Raw genomic sequence first — 14806 nt, 5'->3', positions numbered from 1 at the left:
GCTATTTCTCCTTGTGTTTGATTAATATTGTAATACCCTAAAACTCCAACATATTTTAACATCCTACCAACTTATTTTGGCAAATAGTCAAAACAGCTGCATTAATATCAATAATTTAAAAAATACTTATAGAGTTCCTACTGTGTGCCAGGAACTGTGCTAGACATTAAAGATTTATCAATGAATAAGGCACACAGACTCTTCAGACTACAAGAGTTTTAACATCTGGTGGTGGAAACAAATACATAACCAGTCTACTATGATACATGGAAATAAATGCTAAAATCGGATCTGGACATTCAGAGAGGGAACAGAAACATAATGGTGTGATGACCGATGATGGTGAAGTGGCTTTATTCATCCATGGTAAAGAGTGAAGGTAGGGGGCTGATCATTACAAGCAAAGAGAATTACATGAAGTAGAAAAAAGGACATGTAAGAACACAAATATGAACATAGTGCCAGTTCTGGGTTCAAGCAACACCAGGTCCAAAAATTGATTTTAAAAGATTGAGATGAGGTAAAACTGAAAACATTTCAAATGTCTGCAATACCTAATGTAATAAGTCACTAAAGACATAAGTTGTTAATAAATTATGAAAAGCCTCGACAGTCTATTTTAAGGGATTTTTCCTGTATTTTGAAGAAAATAGGGAGCTATTGAATGGAGGGATGGGGGAATCTAAATGAGAGAATGGTGTGATGAGATCTAATTTTAGAAAGATCACCATTTCTGTTGTTTGGCTAATAGTGGCCAAGGAGATTGGTTAGGAGGCTAAGGAGTAGCCTAGTAACATGAAAGGAAGAGAACAGTGACAGTCTCACGAGAAATCTTTGGAGTCGACACAAGTAAAGCATAGGGTGGTGATAGTCAGCTTTTTAATATCCTCCTGCAGTCTCTGCTCCCTTTGTATCTATTGTGATTATAATTATGCATTTTACTGCTATTTACCCCATAATTCTTTCTCTCCCCAAGTATTAAAAACAAAAATTCAAGAAAGAAAACTACTTTGTCAAAAGAATATAGAAAGCATTACACCTTTTCTGAGAGTGTCTTAGTGGATGTTCCTTCCCTTACATGTTTGTTTAGTTTTTTCATCACTGTCATGCTTTATGAGAATATAAGATGTAAATTACCATAAAATGGACGATCAGAAATGGGAAGAGAGGGACTTCCCTGGCAGTCCAGTGGTTAAGAATCCACCTTCCAATGCAGAGGATGCAAGTGCGATCCCTGGTCAGGGAACTAAGATTCTACATGCCACGGGGCAAGTAAGCCTGTGCAACAAAACTAGAGAGCGCTCATGCCCTCAAAAGACCTAGTGTAGCCAAATAAAAAAAAAGGGGTGGGGTGGGGTGGGGGAGGGAAATAGGCTACTTTGAATCAAACGTTAAGGGTTTGATTCTTCAGTCACCTAGAACAGTGATACTCAGATCGGCTCTAGAATATAATCACCCAAAGAACTAAACCAAAAAGAAACAAATACTTAGAATACTGTAATCATGCAAAACCTATTTAATTCACTGAGCAGCTGCTTATTGAGACGGTTGTCATGCTATGGGGAAAAGGCAATTAGTACTTTAGGACCTTTACAATGTACAACAGCAGGTTGTGAGCATTGACTACCAAACCACATTTTAAAAACACATTTTCCATATAATACAATATGCATGTGCAAACACATACACCAAAACCAAATACACATATGACGGAAAAACATTTTTCTCAAAATAATACTCACCCTAACAATGTGCAACACACTGATATTTTCTATTATTTTGTGCTCATTTTTAATAACAAAAAATGATGATTGTCATCCATTATATTGATTTTAATACCAACCAAAGAAAGCCATCCAATACTTTGAAAAAACCTTGTACAGAAGATGTTCTAACTTTATTTCTAAACACTGACAGTAACACCCTGTGCCAGTGCTTTTATTTCAATAAAAACACCAAAAACTTAGAGTCTTTGAAAAAAATACCAATTATCTCAAAGATAACTCAATCCAGTTTGAATAAGGCACAGAGCTTTATCTCACTTATTTTTATTTCACTTAGAAAAAACTAAACCTTTCATGGGTAAAGAGACATACTCTTTCAGTCTCACAATGATGTATGTACAATGAGATAATTTCCTTAATGGATTCTGTTAGAACTTTGAAAAAAACTAAAAGTGAGCAAAGTTTCACCAGCAATAGCACAAACAATATTAAAAATCAGTAAACTTCAGAATCTGAGATGGACATACATGCTATGGACTTATGCACAGATTTACAAAGCTATCCTTCATAAGTCATATTTAATTAAAATGTAAGTTTTTATTTTTCTTTTAGACTAACAGAGAATGAGACATAGTTACAAACATAGGTCTAAAATATGATATTCCCAATGACAGAAAGAGAAAATACTCCATTATCATTATAACCAACAGGTTAAGTGCTAAGTTCTGAGTTTCTTTCTTGGCTATTACCTGCTTACCGATTTCTCTCAATAAGGATTCTATGTGTCAAATACAAATAACGATGCACATCAAGGGCCTGACTTCTATTTTTCACTCTCTATCTATCTATCATCCTCCTTCTATATAAGAATAGAAGTTTAATGGAGCACTATGTCCACTCAGCTAAAGGCTATATTTCCCTGCAACCTGTGCTGCCAGGTATGTTTATATTACTAGGGTATACACAATAAGATAAAAACAGAAGTAACACGTGCAGTTTCTGGGTCATAAATTTAAGAAGAAAGGAACTCCCTTTCTTATTTCCAATTTTTATTAGTAGGAATGTGGAAAGACTGGCCACCTAAGAACCAAAGATGGAAGACACGTGTTGAGGATGGTTCACACTGTTAAACCGAGAGAGGACTAAACATACATCTTGTTTAAGTCTTTATTATTTTTCTTTCTTAAAGTGGCCAAACCTATATCCTAAGTAATAGAGAATTCCTATTCCAAAATTTACTTCTCTATCCTGAGTAGGAAAAGGTAGGTAAACAAAGTGAGTGAAGTCTAATTACAATATAGAAGCATGGTAAATGAACAAAAGCATGTAAAGATGTGAGGCTGTCTAAGTAATAGGCTGTCAGATGGTAATAGAAAGGTCATAAATTCCCAACTTGGCAATCAAGAGTGTCAAGTAAGTGCTTCCTGGAGAGCAAGGCTACTTGTCTCCTATACACAGAACACCATTCTCCTTTTTTTTTTTTTTGACATGATGAAACTTTCTTGTACATATTTCATACAGAATACTCAAAGAGAACATAACTGCATTCTACACATCACTACACTAAAATGTCAAAAGATTCACTTCTCAGCATGAAAATGCAGAGAAACATAAATATGAAAGGACTTCACATTTTAAGTGCTTTATTCACACCTCAATGCAGAGTCAAATGGAGTTTTGTGAATGGGATGTAGCACTATCAAATAACATATGTAAGGGGACTTAATGGTATAAAAGAAAACTCTGAAACATTCCTGATTCTTGCAATGGAAGATATCACTTTATAACTGAAACCACTCAGACTGATAAAACATTCAATTCTTCCCAATTTTGATATAATTTGCTTCTTGAGCAGTTAATTTGGAGATGTTTCAATGTACTGGCTGTTTATTTGGCCCCTATCTCTTCAGTACAGAGATTCTTTGTGGACAAAGTTCATAGAGATACATGAAACTGCATTAGCATATACAATTCCATGTCTTTTACATACAACTGCTATAGGAAACTTGGAGAAGGCGATGGCACCCCACTCCAGTACTCTTGCCTGGAAAATCCCATGGACGGAGGAGCCTGGTAGGCTGCAGTCCATGGGGTCACGAAGAGTCAGACATGACTGAGCTACTTCACTTTCACTTTTCACTTTCATGCACTGGAGAAGGAAATGGCAACCCACTCCAGTGTTCTTGCCTGGAGAATCCCAGGGACAGGGGAGCCTGGTGGACTGCTGTCTCTGGGGTCACATAGAGTCGGACACGACTGAAGCGACTTAGCAGCAGCAGCTATAGGAAACTACAATGGTGAATTTCAAATAGCTATTTGAAAACATTGCCAATGTTTCAGACCTATTACCTGACTAAATTTTTCATTTATTATTAACTAGACACATTTTCCCTGGAAAAGGAAATGCCAACCCACTCCAGTATTCTTGCCTGGGAAATCCCACGGACAGAGGAGCCTAGTAGGGGTACAGTCCACCATGTCACAAAGAGTTGCACACGACTTAGCAACTAAAGAACAACAAAACATATTTGAATATGCATTTGATGAAAGTAAAAGCAACTTAATGATTCAATTTTGTTGGTATTGGTATGTGAAAAAAAAAATACTTTCCCTATTTCTTTATGTAAAATTTTCAGTACAAATGTAATGTTGAAAAATAAAGTCAAAGTCAAGGGTAATGCTGCTAAAAATGGAACCTAGGCAATATATTTCTATGCATTTTCTCTTTCCTGTTTTTATCTCACATAATTATTATACTTAAGTAACCTAGAGAAATATTGATGACAATGGCAATCAAATTTATGAAAGAAAGGAGGTTGAATAAAGACATTTAGGAGCTAGAAGGCAGTGAAAATTTGTTTGCCTCTTCCTAATTTTTCAAGTAAAGGGAGTGACAAGATGGTTTTAAGACTTTCTATCAATTAACCAGTAAGAGAACACATACCATCTTGATAAAAATTTAGTAGGCAAAAAAGCATTCCTGATTATTTTACCCTAGAAACATATGAAAAATGACAGCCCCAAAACAAATGTTATCTAGCATGTGATTACTTAAAGAGATGGAACAGTTTTGACCTCTGTGTAGGTTTACTAGACATTTACATTCAAAGAAAGTGAACTAGAGAGGAGATAGACAAACTAAAAGACCTGAGGATGCACTTACTCAGTTTATATGCCGTTCACTGTTCATACTATGATCATATAAGAGAATAAGTACAAAGTTCACAAGACAAAGAGTAAATTATATCAACACTGTGTTCTCTTTGGTCTCAATACAGAGTAAGAGAAAGGGGAACATGTTAGAAAACTCAGTCTCCCTGGGATAGTTAGGCAAAATATGGAACCATGGGGCACATTGATTGCCTTAGCAGTTATACACTATGTGACATTCAGAACTGTGATCAAACATCTTTATAATTCAGCCAAATATGAAAAGTCTTTAGAAAATATAAAAAGAAAGAAAATAGCCAATTCTATCTCTTAATATCAATTTAACTAATTTGTTTTATCATAAAGAGAAAGCTACAGCATCTAGATATCTCTAAGCCCGAATTCTGAGCTTCTGTGGCATGACCTGAAAACATTTTGCATCTTAGATGTTTACTGGTGATGAGAATATGGTGAGAGAATGGGAAGATAAAGACTGTCTTGTCCAAGTCAATCTATAATGAGGTGAGGCAGTGCAACTCATTATAAAACAGAAAATTTTTTTTGGCCATTCATTTCTATGTGCTCTTTTCTGAACAGACACAACTTCTACCATAAAAATGCCTGAAGGTAGTTATTCTTCTGAACACTGTCAGGAAGTAAAAAAAAAAAAATTATAAAGAAAAATATTTGAAAATAAGCTACTCACCTATCCCAATGAAAGCAGCTTTGTACCCTTCTTCTTTCAAAGTACTAAGAGTAATGTCATTCACTGAAAGGCTTTTACCACAAATTATCTGTAAAGAAAGATTTTAGTAATCAGATTTTGGCATTTGAATAATTAAAATCTTAATCTTTAACATCAAAAATAATCTAGCTTAGTACACACATATATAATTCTATATATATATGAAAATATCTTGTCTTTTAGTATATAGGCTTACATACACAAAACAGTATATAAATAGAACATAAATATAACATATTCTTCTTAATGGATAAATGCATTTTTGCCTTTTAATTAAGTAGCAGAAGAAAAGTTAGCAATTTAAAATCAAGTCATTAAGTTTTCATAGCTTTCTTAGTATGTTCAAGGCACTATGTGGGGTATTTTAAAGAATAAAATGATAAATGAGAGTTTCAGCCTAATGTACAGTCAAGATCTGTGCAGAAGATGTACAGAAATAAGTATAACAAACAACAGAGTGTGATCAGCATTATGTCTACAAGAATTCAGGGGACAGAGAGATTCATTTTGGCTGAGGTCATACACACAAGAAAAAAGAGAGGTAGTGGGATTTCAATAAAGCCTTGTTTTTAAACTTAAGTATAGTTGATTTACAATATTTTGTTTGTTTCAGGTGTACAGCAAAGTGATTTGGTTAAATATATATGTGTGTATATCTATATTCTTTTAAAAATTATTTTCCATTATATTTTAAGATACTGAATATAGTTCCCAGGCAATAAATCCCTTTTAAAAATAAATAGAATTTTGATAGTGGGCACTGTCCAGGGAAGATGAATAAAGTCAGGAGTCAGAGGTTGGACACTACTATTAAAAGTCACAATACTTTGCTCAGTTCCCAGACATGAGCCAATTTTTAGATCCTGAACTTGCTGACTGAAGAGGTGGTCAGGTCGTGTAGAAAGAAACACCCTGCAACATCCTGGCAAGTAAATACTATAAAGATTCCTCTACTTCCTCAAAGGAAATTACAGCCATTTACCAACGTGACTGTATGCAACTGAGGAAGGGGGATAATCACACATTTTCAAGGACACTGGAAAGGCTCTTCATTGACTTGATATCTGAGGAGTGGGATCTCCAGAGACAGGGCGAAAAACAGGCCTATGAAAGTTCACAGTGGGCCTAAGTGAAGCACAGCTCCAGGTGTTACAGCATGTAAATAACCAGGTATGAGCAGAGAAATGGGGGCAAGGGCCTAAACCACCCGACCTATAAGCAGCAGGAGTCCACAGACAGACAAAGTAGAGTAGGAGCCTTCAGACTGATAGGAAACCATACATTTAGGGTGATAAGAGACCCAGTAGCAGGCAAAGAAAGGTAGGGAAAAGAGTGAATCTCCTGAATCCAAAGGCAACCTTTTGCTCCTTGTGCCCTCATTACCATAAGATTAGTCTAACAGATAAGAAGTAATCATTGTATAAGGACGCCATGAGGCCATTTTTAACTCCGGCTATATGGCGACAAAAATCCCTCCTTCCCCCGTGAATATTCCACCCCTTCATTTGTAGGCCCCTCATAAGTGGCTTGGAGAAGGCACTGGTGACCCACTCCAGTACTCTGGCCTGGAAAATCCCATGGACAAAGGAGCCTGGTAGGCTGCAGTCTATGGGGTCATTAAGAGTCAGACACTGAGCAACTTCACTTTTACTTTCACTTTCACGCACTGGAGAAGGAAATGGCAACCCACTCCAGTGTTCTTGCCTGGAGAATCCCAGGGACGGGGAGCCTGGTGGGCTGCCATCTATGGGGTCGCACAGAGTTGGACACGACTGACACGACTTAGCAGCAGCAGTAGCAGCATAAGTGGCTTGATAGAGAAAACCCAGTGGCAGCTCCTGAAGTGCCTGCTCCCTCTCCCTCTGAGAGCATATCCTTGCTTATATAAACTTTCACTTCACTTTCTTAACCTCTCTGCTTTATCTCTGAATTCTTTCGCGATGAAGAAAGAACCTCAAATTCACTGGCAACCCAGGTAGTGGCTATCCCCAAGCCTCTAGGTGTATAACCAAAATGTTAAATGTGTCAGTAGAAGTAACCCCCACAATGGGTCTCTGGTCTGTGAAGTAAGAGTTATTATAACTACAATTGTTGGGAAGGCCAGAAAACTTCTGAAACCCTGGTCAAGAGACTAAATCAAACATACTATCATAGTTGGAGTGGTGGAATAGTGAGAGATGGTGGTGGTCTATGTTCTACCTCTGTTTCACTCCCCAGTCTGGCCCTGCTGAGACTAAATGATTCCTGGAGAATGTAAACTACTACAGATTTGACCAAAGTGTAGTCCTGACTGCGGTATCTATGGCAAATGTGGTATTACTGTAGATTAGTTAAGCCTACAGGTACACTGCACGTGGCCATTGATTTGGTGAATGCGTACTTTTCATCCTGTTGCTGTGGAAAAGGGATCAGACACAGTTCACATTCATGGGAGAAAAACACAAATATTCAATTACTGGTTTGCCTCAAGAATATGTCAATTATCTTCTGTAATAATATACATAATCTGAAACAATCTGGCCATACCATAGCATATCATTATGATCCCTTACATTGAAAACATCATGCAGACTGGACAACATAAGTAAGGAGTAGCTGGTATGCTGGAGACTTTAAGAAGCATACCTTCCAGGGGGCAGAAGATCAACCTCATGAAGATCAGGGACTAGCCACTTCAATGAGGTCTACCTGTCAGGTATCCGCCAGTATATACTTCAAAGATAAAAGAATTTACTGCAATTTTGCACTCATTTACCATTATTAAATAAGGCAGCAAAATGTCTGGCAGGCTGCTTTGAGTGTTGAAGGCAATATGTTTCTAAAAACAAAAGTCTCTAAAATGATTCATAGTGGAAGAACAAAGTTTATCCATTAAAAAATAATTGCACCTAACCTGCATAGAGTACTTAACTAAGTGCAAAACTCTCTTCTAAGTACTCGCAAAGAGGACTTTTTTCATCCTCACAATAGTGTTATGAAGTGGGATCATCAGTGAAAATGGATGGGGATGGGTGGATTTAAGATGATCACTGCATCTACTACTGTGGGCAAGAATCCCTTAGAAAAAATGGAGTGGCCCCTATAGTCAACAAAGGAGTCTGAAATGCAGTATTTGGGTGCAATCTCAAAAATGACACAATGATCTTCATTTTACAAATGATGATACTAAGGGACAAAAAAGCTTTGACAACCTTTACCAAAGTCAAATATGTACTTTAATTTCAGGGGCAGCACATATAACAGCTATGCACTTACATCTATTGAGGTTAAAAGGAGAACGAAGGGCAGAGCAAGTACTATCCTCAGAAACACAGAACAACATATTGCATGTGGAGAACTACTGAAAATGTAGTGTTTCTGGAGTGTAATGCACAAAGCAAAGAATAGAAAGAGAAAGTAAGGGGATTTGGAATATGACATAGAGAGCACTTTTTTTTTTTGCTAAAATACTACTTCTAATTTTATTATCAGATAGAGTAGCCATTTGAAAGTTTACAAGCAGGGGACAACCAAGATGAGATTAGTAACATAATTCAGAACTCTGGAATACATCAAATACCATGAAATAAACTGGACAATTAAATACATATTATTAAAAGTATATAATACTAAGTATCTAATAGTGGGTACTACTATTACAGTTAGTGGAATTAGATGCTATTAAAAGTACTGAATAATGAATCTTTAGAATTGCAATTTACTTTGCAAAGAGTAGATGTTTTATTAAACTATTTTTGATCAGAAAGAATGATAAAAGTTCTAGTGCTCATTTTTTAATGATCTCAATTCCAATATATAATGAAGGTTAGACATAAAAGAAAACTACAGGTCCAAATATTCTAAATAAAATTTTATTAATCTGAGTAAGTACATAGTTTCTAAAGCTGAGCATTGGAATGCCCTGTCAATGGGTTTATCAATGGAATTGTTGCTCATAATACTTAATTTTAGGTTTGGTTTATTAATTTTCTCAGCAAAAAATATTCAAAAGACACCCCCTCTCTGAGGTGGTATTTGTGTGCTTGTGCGTGTGTTTGTGTGTATGGGTGTGTGTAGTTTCACAGGGGTGTTATGTGATTTATCAAAGGAGAATGAAAATATCCCAAATTTTCCACCCCAATCGAGTGAACATCCCCTGAATATGTAACAAACAAGAAAGATGCACAAACATTTTGCATTTCTCAGTCTGTTTCCACCCTAGCAAGGAATAGTGTGAGACTGAGGAAGCAAAAGTAGGATGGCAAAAGTAGGAAGTCAAGAAACACCTGGAGTAACAAGGACATTTGGCCTTGGAATACGGAATGAAGCAGGACAAAGACTAATAGAGTTTTGCCAAGAAAATGCACTGGTCGTAGCAAACACCCTCTTCCAACAACACAGGAGAAGACTCTACACATGGACATCACATGACATTCTAGGAATCAGCGAACTCAAATGGACTGGAACGGGTGCATTTAACTCAGATGACCACTATATCTACTACTGTGGGCAGGGAATCTCTTAGAAATGGAGGACAATCATGGTCAACAAAAGAGTCTGAAATGCAGTGCTTGGATGCAATCTCAAAAACGACGGAATGATGTCTGTTCATTTCCAAGGCGAAGCATTCAATATCAGGGTAATCTATGCCTATGCCCCAACCAGTAATGCTGAAGAAACTGAAGCTGAACAGTTCTATGAAGACCTACAAGACCTTTTAGAACTAACACCCCCAAAAGATGTCATTTTCATTATAGGGGACTGGAATGCAAAAGTAGGACGTCAAGAAACACCTGGAGTAACAGGCAAATTTGGCCTTGGAGTACAGAATGAAGCAGGGCAAAGGCTAACGGAGTTCTGCCAAAAGAATGCACTGGTCACAGCAAACACCCTCTTCCAACAACACAAGAGAAGACTCTACACATGGACATCACCAGATGGTCAACACCAAAATCAGATTAATTATATTCTTTGCAGCCAAAGATAGAGAAGCTCTATACAGTCAGCAAAAACAAGACCGGGAGCTGACTGTGGTACAGAACATGAACTCCTTATTGCGAAATTCAGACTTAAATTGAAGAAAGTAGGGGAAAGCACTGAACCAATCAGGTATGACCTAAATCAAATCCCTTATGGTTATACAGTGGAAGTGAGAAATAGTTTTAAGGGCCTAGATCTGATAGATAGAGTGCCTGATGGACTACGGACTAAGGTTTGTGACACTGTACAGGAGACAGGGATCAAGACCATCCCCATGGGAAGAAATGCAAGAAAGCAAAATGGCTGTCTGGGGAGGCCTTACAAATAGCTGTGAAAAGAAGAGAAGTGACAAGCAAAGAGAAGGGGAAAGATATAAGCATCTGAATGCAGAATTCCAAAGAATAGCAAGAAGAGATAAGAAAGCCTTACTCAGCGATTAATGCAAAGAAATAGAGGACAACCACAGATTAAGAAAGACTAGACATCTCTTCAAGAAAATTAGAGATACCAAGGGAATATTTCATGCAAAGATGGGCTTGATAAAGGACAGAAATGGTATGGACCTAACAAAAGCAGAAGATATTAAGAAGAAGTGGCAAGAATACACAGAACTGTACAAAAAAGATCTTCATGACCCAGATAATCATGATGGTGTGATCACTCACCTAGAGCCAGACATCCTGGAATGTGAAGTCAAGTGGGCCTTAGAAAACATCACTATGAACAAAGCTAGTAGAGGTGATGGAATTCCAGTTGAGCTATTTCAAATCCTAAAAGATGATGCTGTGAAAGTGCTGCACTCAATATGCCAGCAAATTTGGAAAACTCAGCAGTGGCCAAAAGGACTGGAAAAGGTCAGTTTTCATTCCAATCCCAAAGAAAGGCAGTGCCAAAGAATGCTCAAACTACCGCACAATTGTACTCATCTCACATGCTAATAAAGTAATGCTCAAACTTCTCCAAGCCAGGCTTCAGCGATACTTGAACCGTGAACTCCGTGATGTTCAAGCTGGTTTTAGAAAAGGCAGAGGAACCAGAGATCAAATTGCCAACATCCGCTGGATCATGGAAATTGCAAGAGAGTTCTACAAAAACATCTATTTCTGCTTTATTGACTATGCCAAAGCCTTTAACTGTGTGGATCACAATAAACTGTGGAAAATTCTGAAAGAGATGGGAATACCAGACCACCTGACCTGCCTCTTGAGAAATGTGTATGCAGGTCAGGAAGCAACAGTTAGAAGTGGACATGGAACAACAGACGGGTTCCAAATAGGAAAAGGAGTACGTCAAGGCTGTATATTGTCACCCTGCTTGTTTAACTTCTATGCAGAGTACATCATGAGAAACACTGGGCTGGAAGAAGCACAAGCTGGAATCAAGATTGCTGGGAGAAATATCAATAACCTCAGATATGCAGATTACACCACCCTTATGGCAGGAAGTGAAGAGGAACTAAAAAGCCTCTTGATGAAAGTGAAAGAGGAGAGTGAAAAAGTTGGCTAAAAGCTCAACATTCAGAAAACGAAGATCATGGCATCTGGTCCCATCATTTCATGGCAAATAGATGGGGAAACAGAGGAAACAGTGTCAGACTTTATTTTAGGGGGTTCCAAAATCACTGCAGATGGTGATTGCAGCCATGAAATTAAAAGATGCTTACTCCTTAGAAGGAAAGTTATGAACAACCTAGATAGCATACTGAAAAGCAGAGACATTACTTTGCCAACAAAGGTCTGTCTAGTCAAGGCTATAGTTTTTCCAGTGGTCGTGTATGGATGTGAGAGTTGGACTGTGAAGATAGCTGAGTGCTGAAGAATTGATGCTTTTGAACTGTGGTGTTGGAGAAGACTCCTAAGAGTCCTTTGGACTGCAAGGATATCCAACCAGTCCATCCTAAAAAAGACCAGTCCTGGGTTTACACTGGAAGGACTGATGCTAAAGCTGAAACTCCAATACTTTGGCCACCTCCTGCAAAGAGTTGACTCATTGGAAAAGACCCTGATGCTAGGACGATTGGAGGCAGGAGGAGAAGAGGATAAGACGGCTGGATGGCATCAGCAAATCAATGGACATGAGTCTGGGTAAACTCCGGGAGTTGGTGATGGACAGGGAGGCCTGGCGTGCTGTGATTCATGGGGTTACAAAGAGTTGGACACGACTGAGCGACTGAACTGAACTGAACTGGGGACCATTAAGTCTTTATTTACTGTGGATAGACATGGAAAAGGGGGTGGGGGATAACCATCATTGTGAAGTAGCCCCATTGTACAAATGATAACAAAGCAATAATAATTAGTGGAGTGACAGGCACAAGGACTCTTCCCTGTCTATGCTGTGGCATATGGTCAAATTTCCCTTTTCTAAAAGGCTCAAACCCTCAAATATTTGTCATTAAATCAATAACTTATTCTCAGGAAGAGCAAGGAGACACATTCTCCAACAGAAAGTTAAAATTTTGCTTGTATTATATCTTGGGAAATTGGATCAAGATGTGTAATACTTAACTGAGATTAGTATTACATGACAACTACAGAGATCAAAAGCATTCTGTGGCTGATATAACTGTGAAGTCCTAACACTACTTGTTAAATACATATATATGATGTTAGGTAAGTTGCATTAGGGGCATTTTGTTTGTGTTTTTGCTCCTTTACCCCCATATTTTTTATACATTTAACATTTTTTCATCATGATTTTCTTAGATATATATATAATAGAACATATTATACCTTCCTCTAATGGCTTTAGCATTATATGCCTGAGTATTCAAACATCCCAGCTAAATTCAGATAAAATTCACTTCATATCAATCTTAGTGTAAGTTGTTGGTTTGTTGTTCAGTCGTAAAGTTGTGTCCGACTCTGTGACCCCATGGACTGCAGCACGTTACGCCCTTTTTTTTTCCATTATCTCCCAGAGTTTGTTCAATTTCACGTCCACTGAAGTCAGTGATGCTACCTAACCATCTCATCCTCTGTTGCCCTTTTGCTTTCAATCTTTCCCATCATCAGAGTCTTCCAATGAGCCTTCTTTTCGCATCAAGTGGCCAAAAGTGAAAAAGCTCCAATAATGAGCTTCAGCTTCAGCATCAGTCCTTCCAATGAATATTCAGGGTTGATTTCCTTTGGGAGTAACTGGTTTGATCTCCTTTCAGTCCAAGGAACTCTCAAGAATCTTCTCCAGCACCACAACTAGTATTGATTCCTCAGTGCTCAGCCTACTTTGTGGTCCAACTCTCACATCAGTATATGGCTACTGGAAAAATGATGTCTTTGCTTTTTAATACACTGTCTAGGTTTGTCATAACTTTTCTTCCAAGGAGCAAGTGTCTTTTAACTTAATGGCTACAGTCACCATCTGCAGTGATTTTGGAGCCCAAGAAAATAAAATCTGTCACTGCTTCCACTTTTTCCTTCTTTTTGCCATGGGAATGGGACTGGATGCAATGATCTTAGTTTTTTAATGGTGAGTTTCAAGCCAGCTTAAGTATAAGAACTGTCACTATTTGACTAGAGGATTGAATATAATAAGCCCTGAGCCAAAGTTCCACCTAATAGTCTGAGACCTGAAAATATTTTCTTTATAAAACTGTATAGCATGTCTTCATATGTATAATGTTTTTATTTTTTTATTTTTTATTTTTTTAATTTATTTATTTTTTATTTTACTTTACAATTCTGTATTGGTTTTGCCATACATTGACATGAATCCACCACGGGTGTACATGCATTCCCAAACCTGAACCCCCCTCCCACCACCCCTCCCCACAACATCTCTCTGGGTCATCCCCGCGTACCAGCCCCAAGCGTGCCATATCCTGCATTGGACATAGACTGGCAATTCGATTCTTACATGATATTATACATGTTTCAATACCATTCTCCCAAGTCATCTCACCCTCTCCCTCTCCCTCTGAGTCCAAAAGTCCGTTATACACATCTGTGTCTTTTTTGCTGTCCTGCATACAGGGTCATCATTGCCATCTTTCTAAATTCCATATATATGTGTTAGTATACTGTATTGGTGTTTTTCCACCACATTAACAAATTGAAAAATAAAAGCCATATGATTATCTCAATAGATGCAGAGAAGGCCTTTGACAAAATTCAACATCCATTTATGATAAAAACTCTCTAGAAAGCAGGAATAGAAGGAACATACCTCAACATAATAAAAGCTATATATGACAAACCCACCACAAACATTATCCTCAATGGTGAAAAAT

At 37.7% G+C, this 14806-nt stretch overlaps 1 protein-coding gene across 1 annotated transcript in view; it reads right to left on the bottom strand.

Annotated features, from left to right (window-relative positions):
- Positions 1 to 14806, bottom strand: part of DPYD (dihydropyrimidine dehydrogenase) — a 916336-nt gene that overhangs the window by 626843 nt on the left and 274687 nt on the right. The window contains exon 8 of the mRNA XM_040232247.1: positions 5581 to 5668. Coding sequence (XP_040088181.1) covers positions 5581 to 5668 — 88 coding nt within the window. The remainder of the gene's footprint in view (positions 1 to 5580; positions 5669 to 14806) is intronic.

The sequence above is a fragment of the Oryx dammah genome, unplaced genomic scaffold, assembly GCF_014754425.2.
Source record: "Oryx dammah isolate SB20612 unplaced genomic scaffold, SCBI_Odam_1.1 HiC_scaffold_28, whole genome shotgun sequence".
Taxonomy (NCBI): domain Eukaryota; kingdom Metazoa; phylum Chordata; class Mammalia; order Artiodactyla; family Bovidae; genus Oryx; species Oryx dammah.
This window is presented reverse-complemented; position numbering and strand designations above follow the sequence as displayed.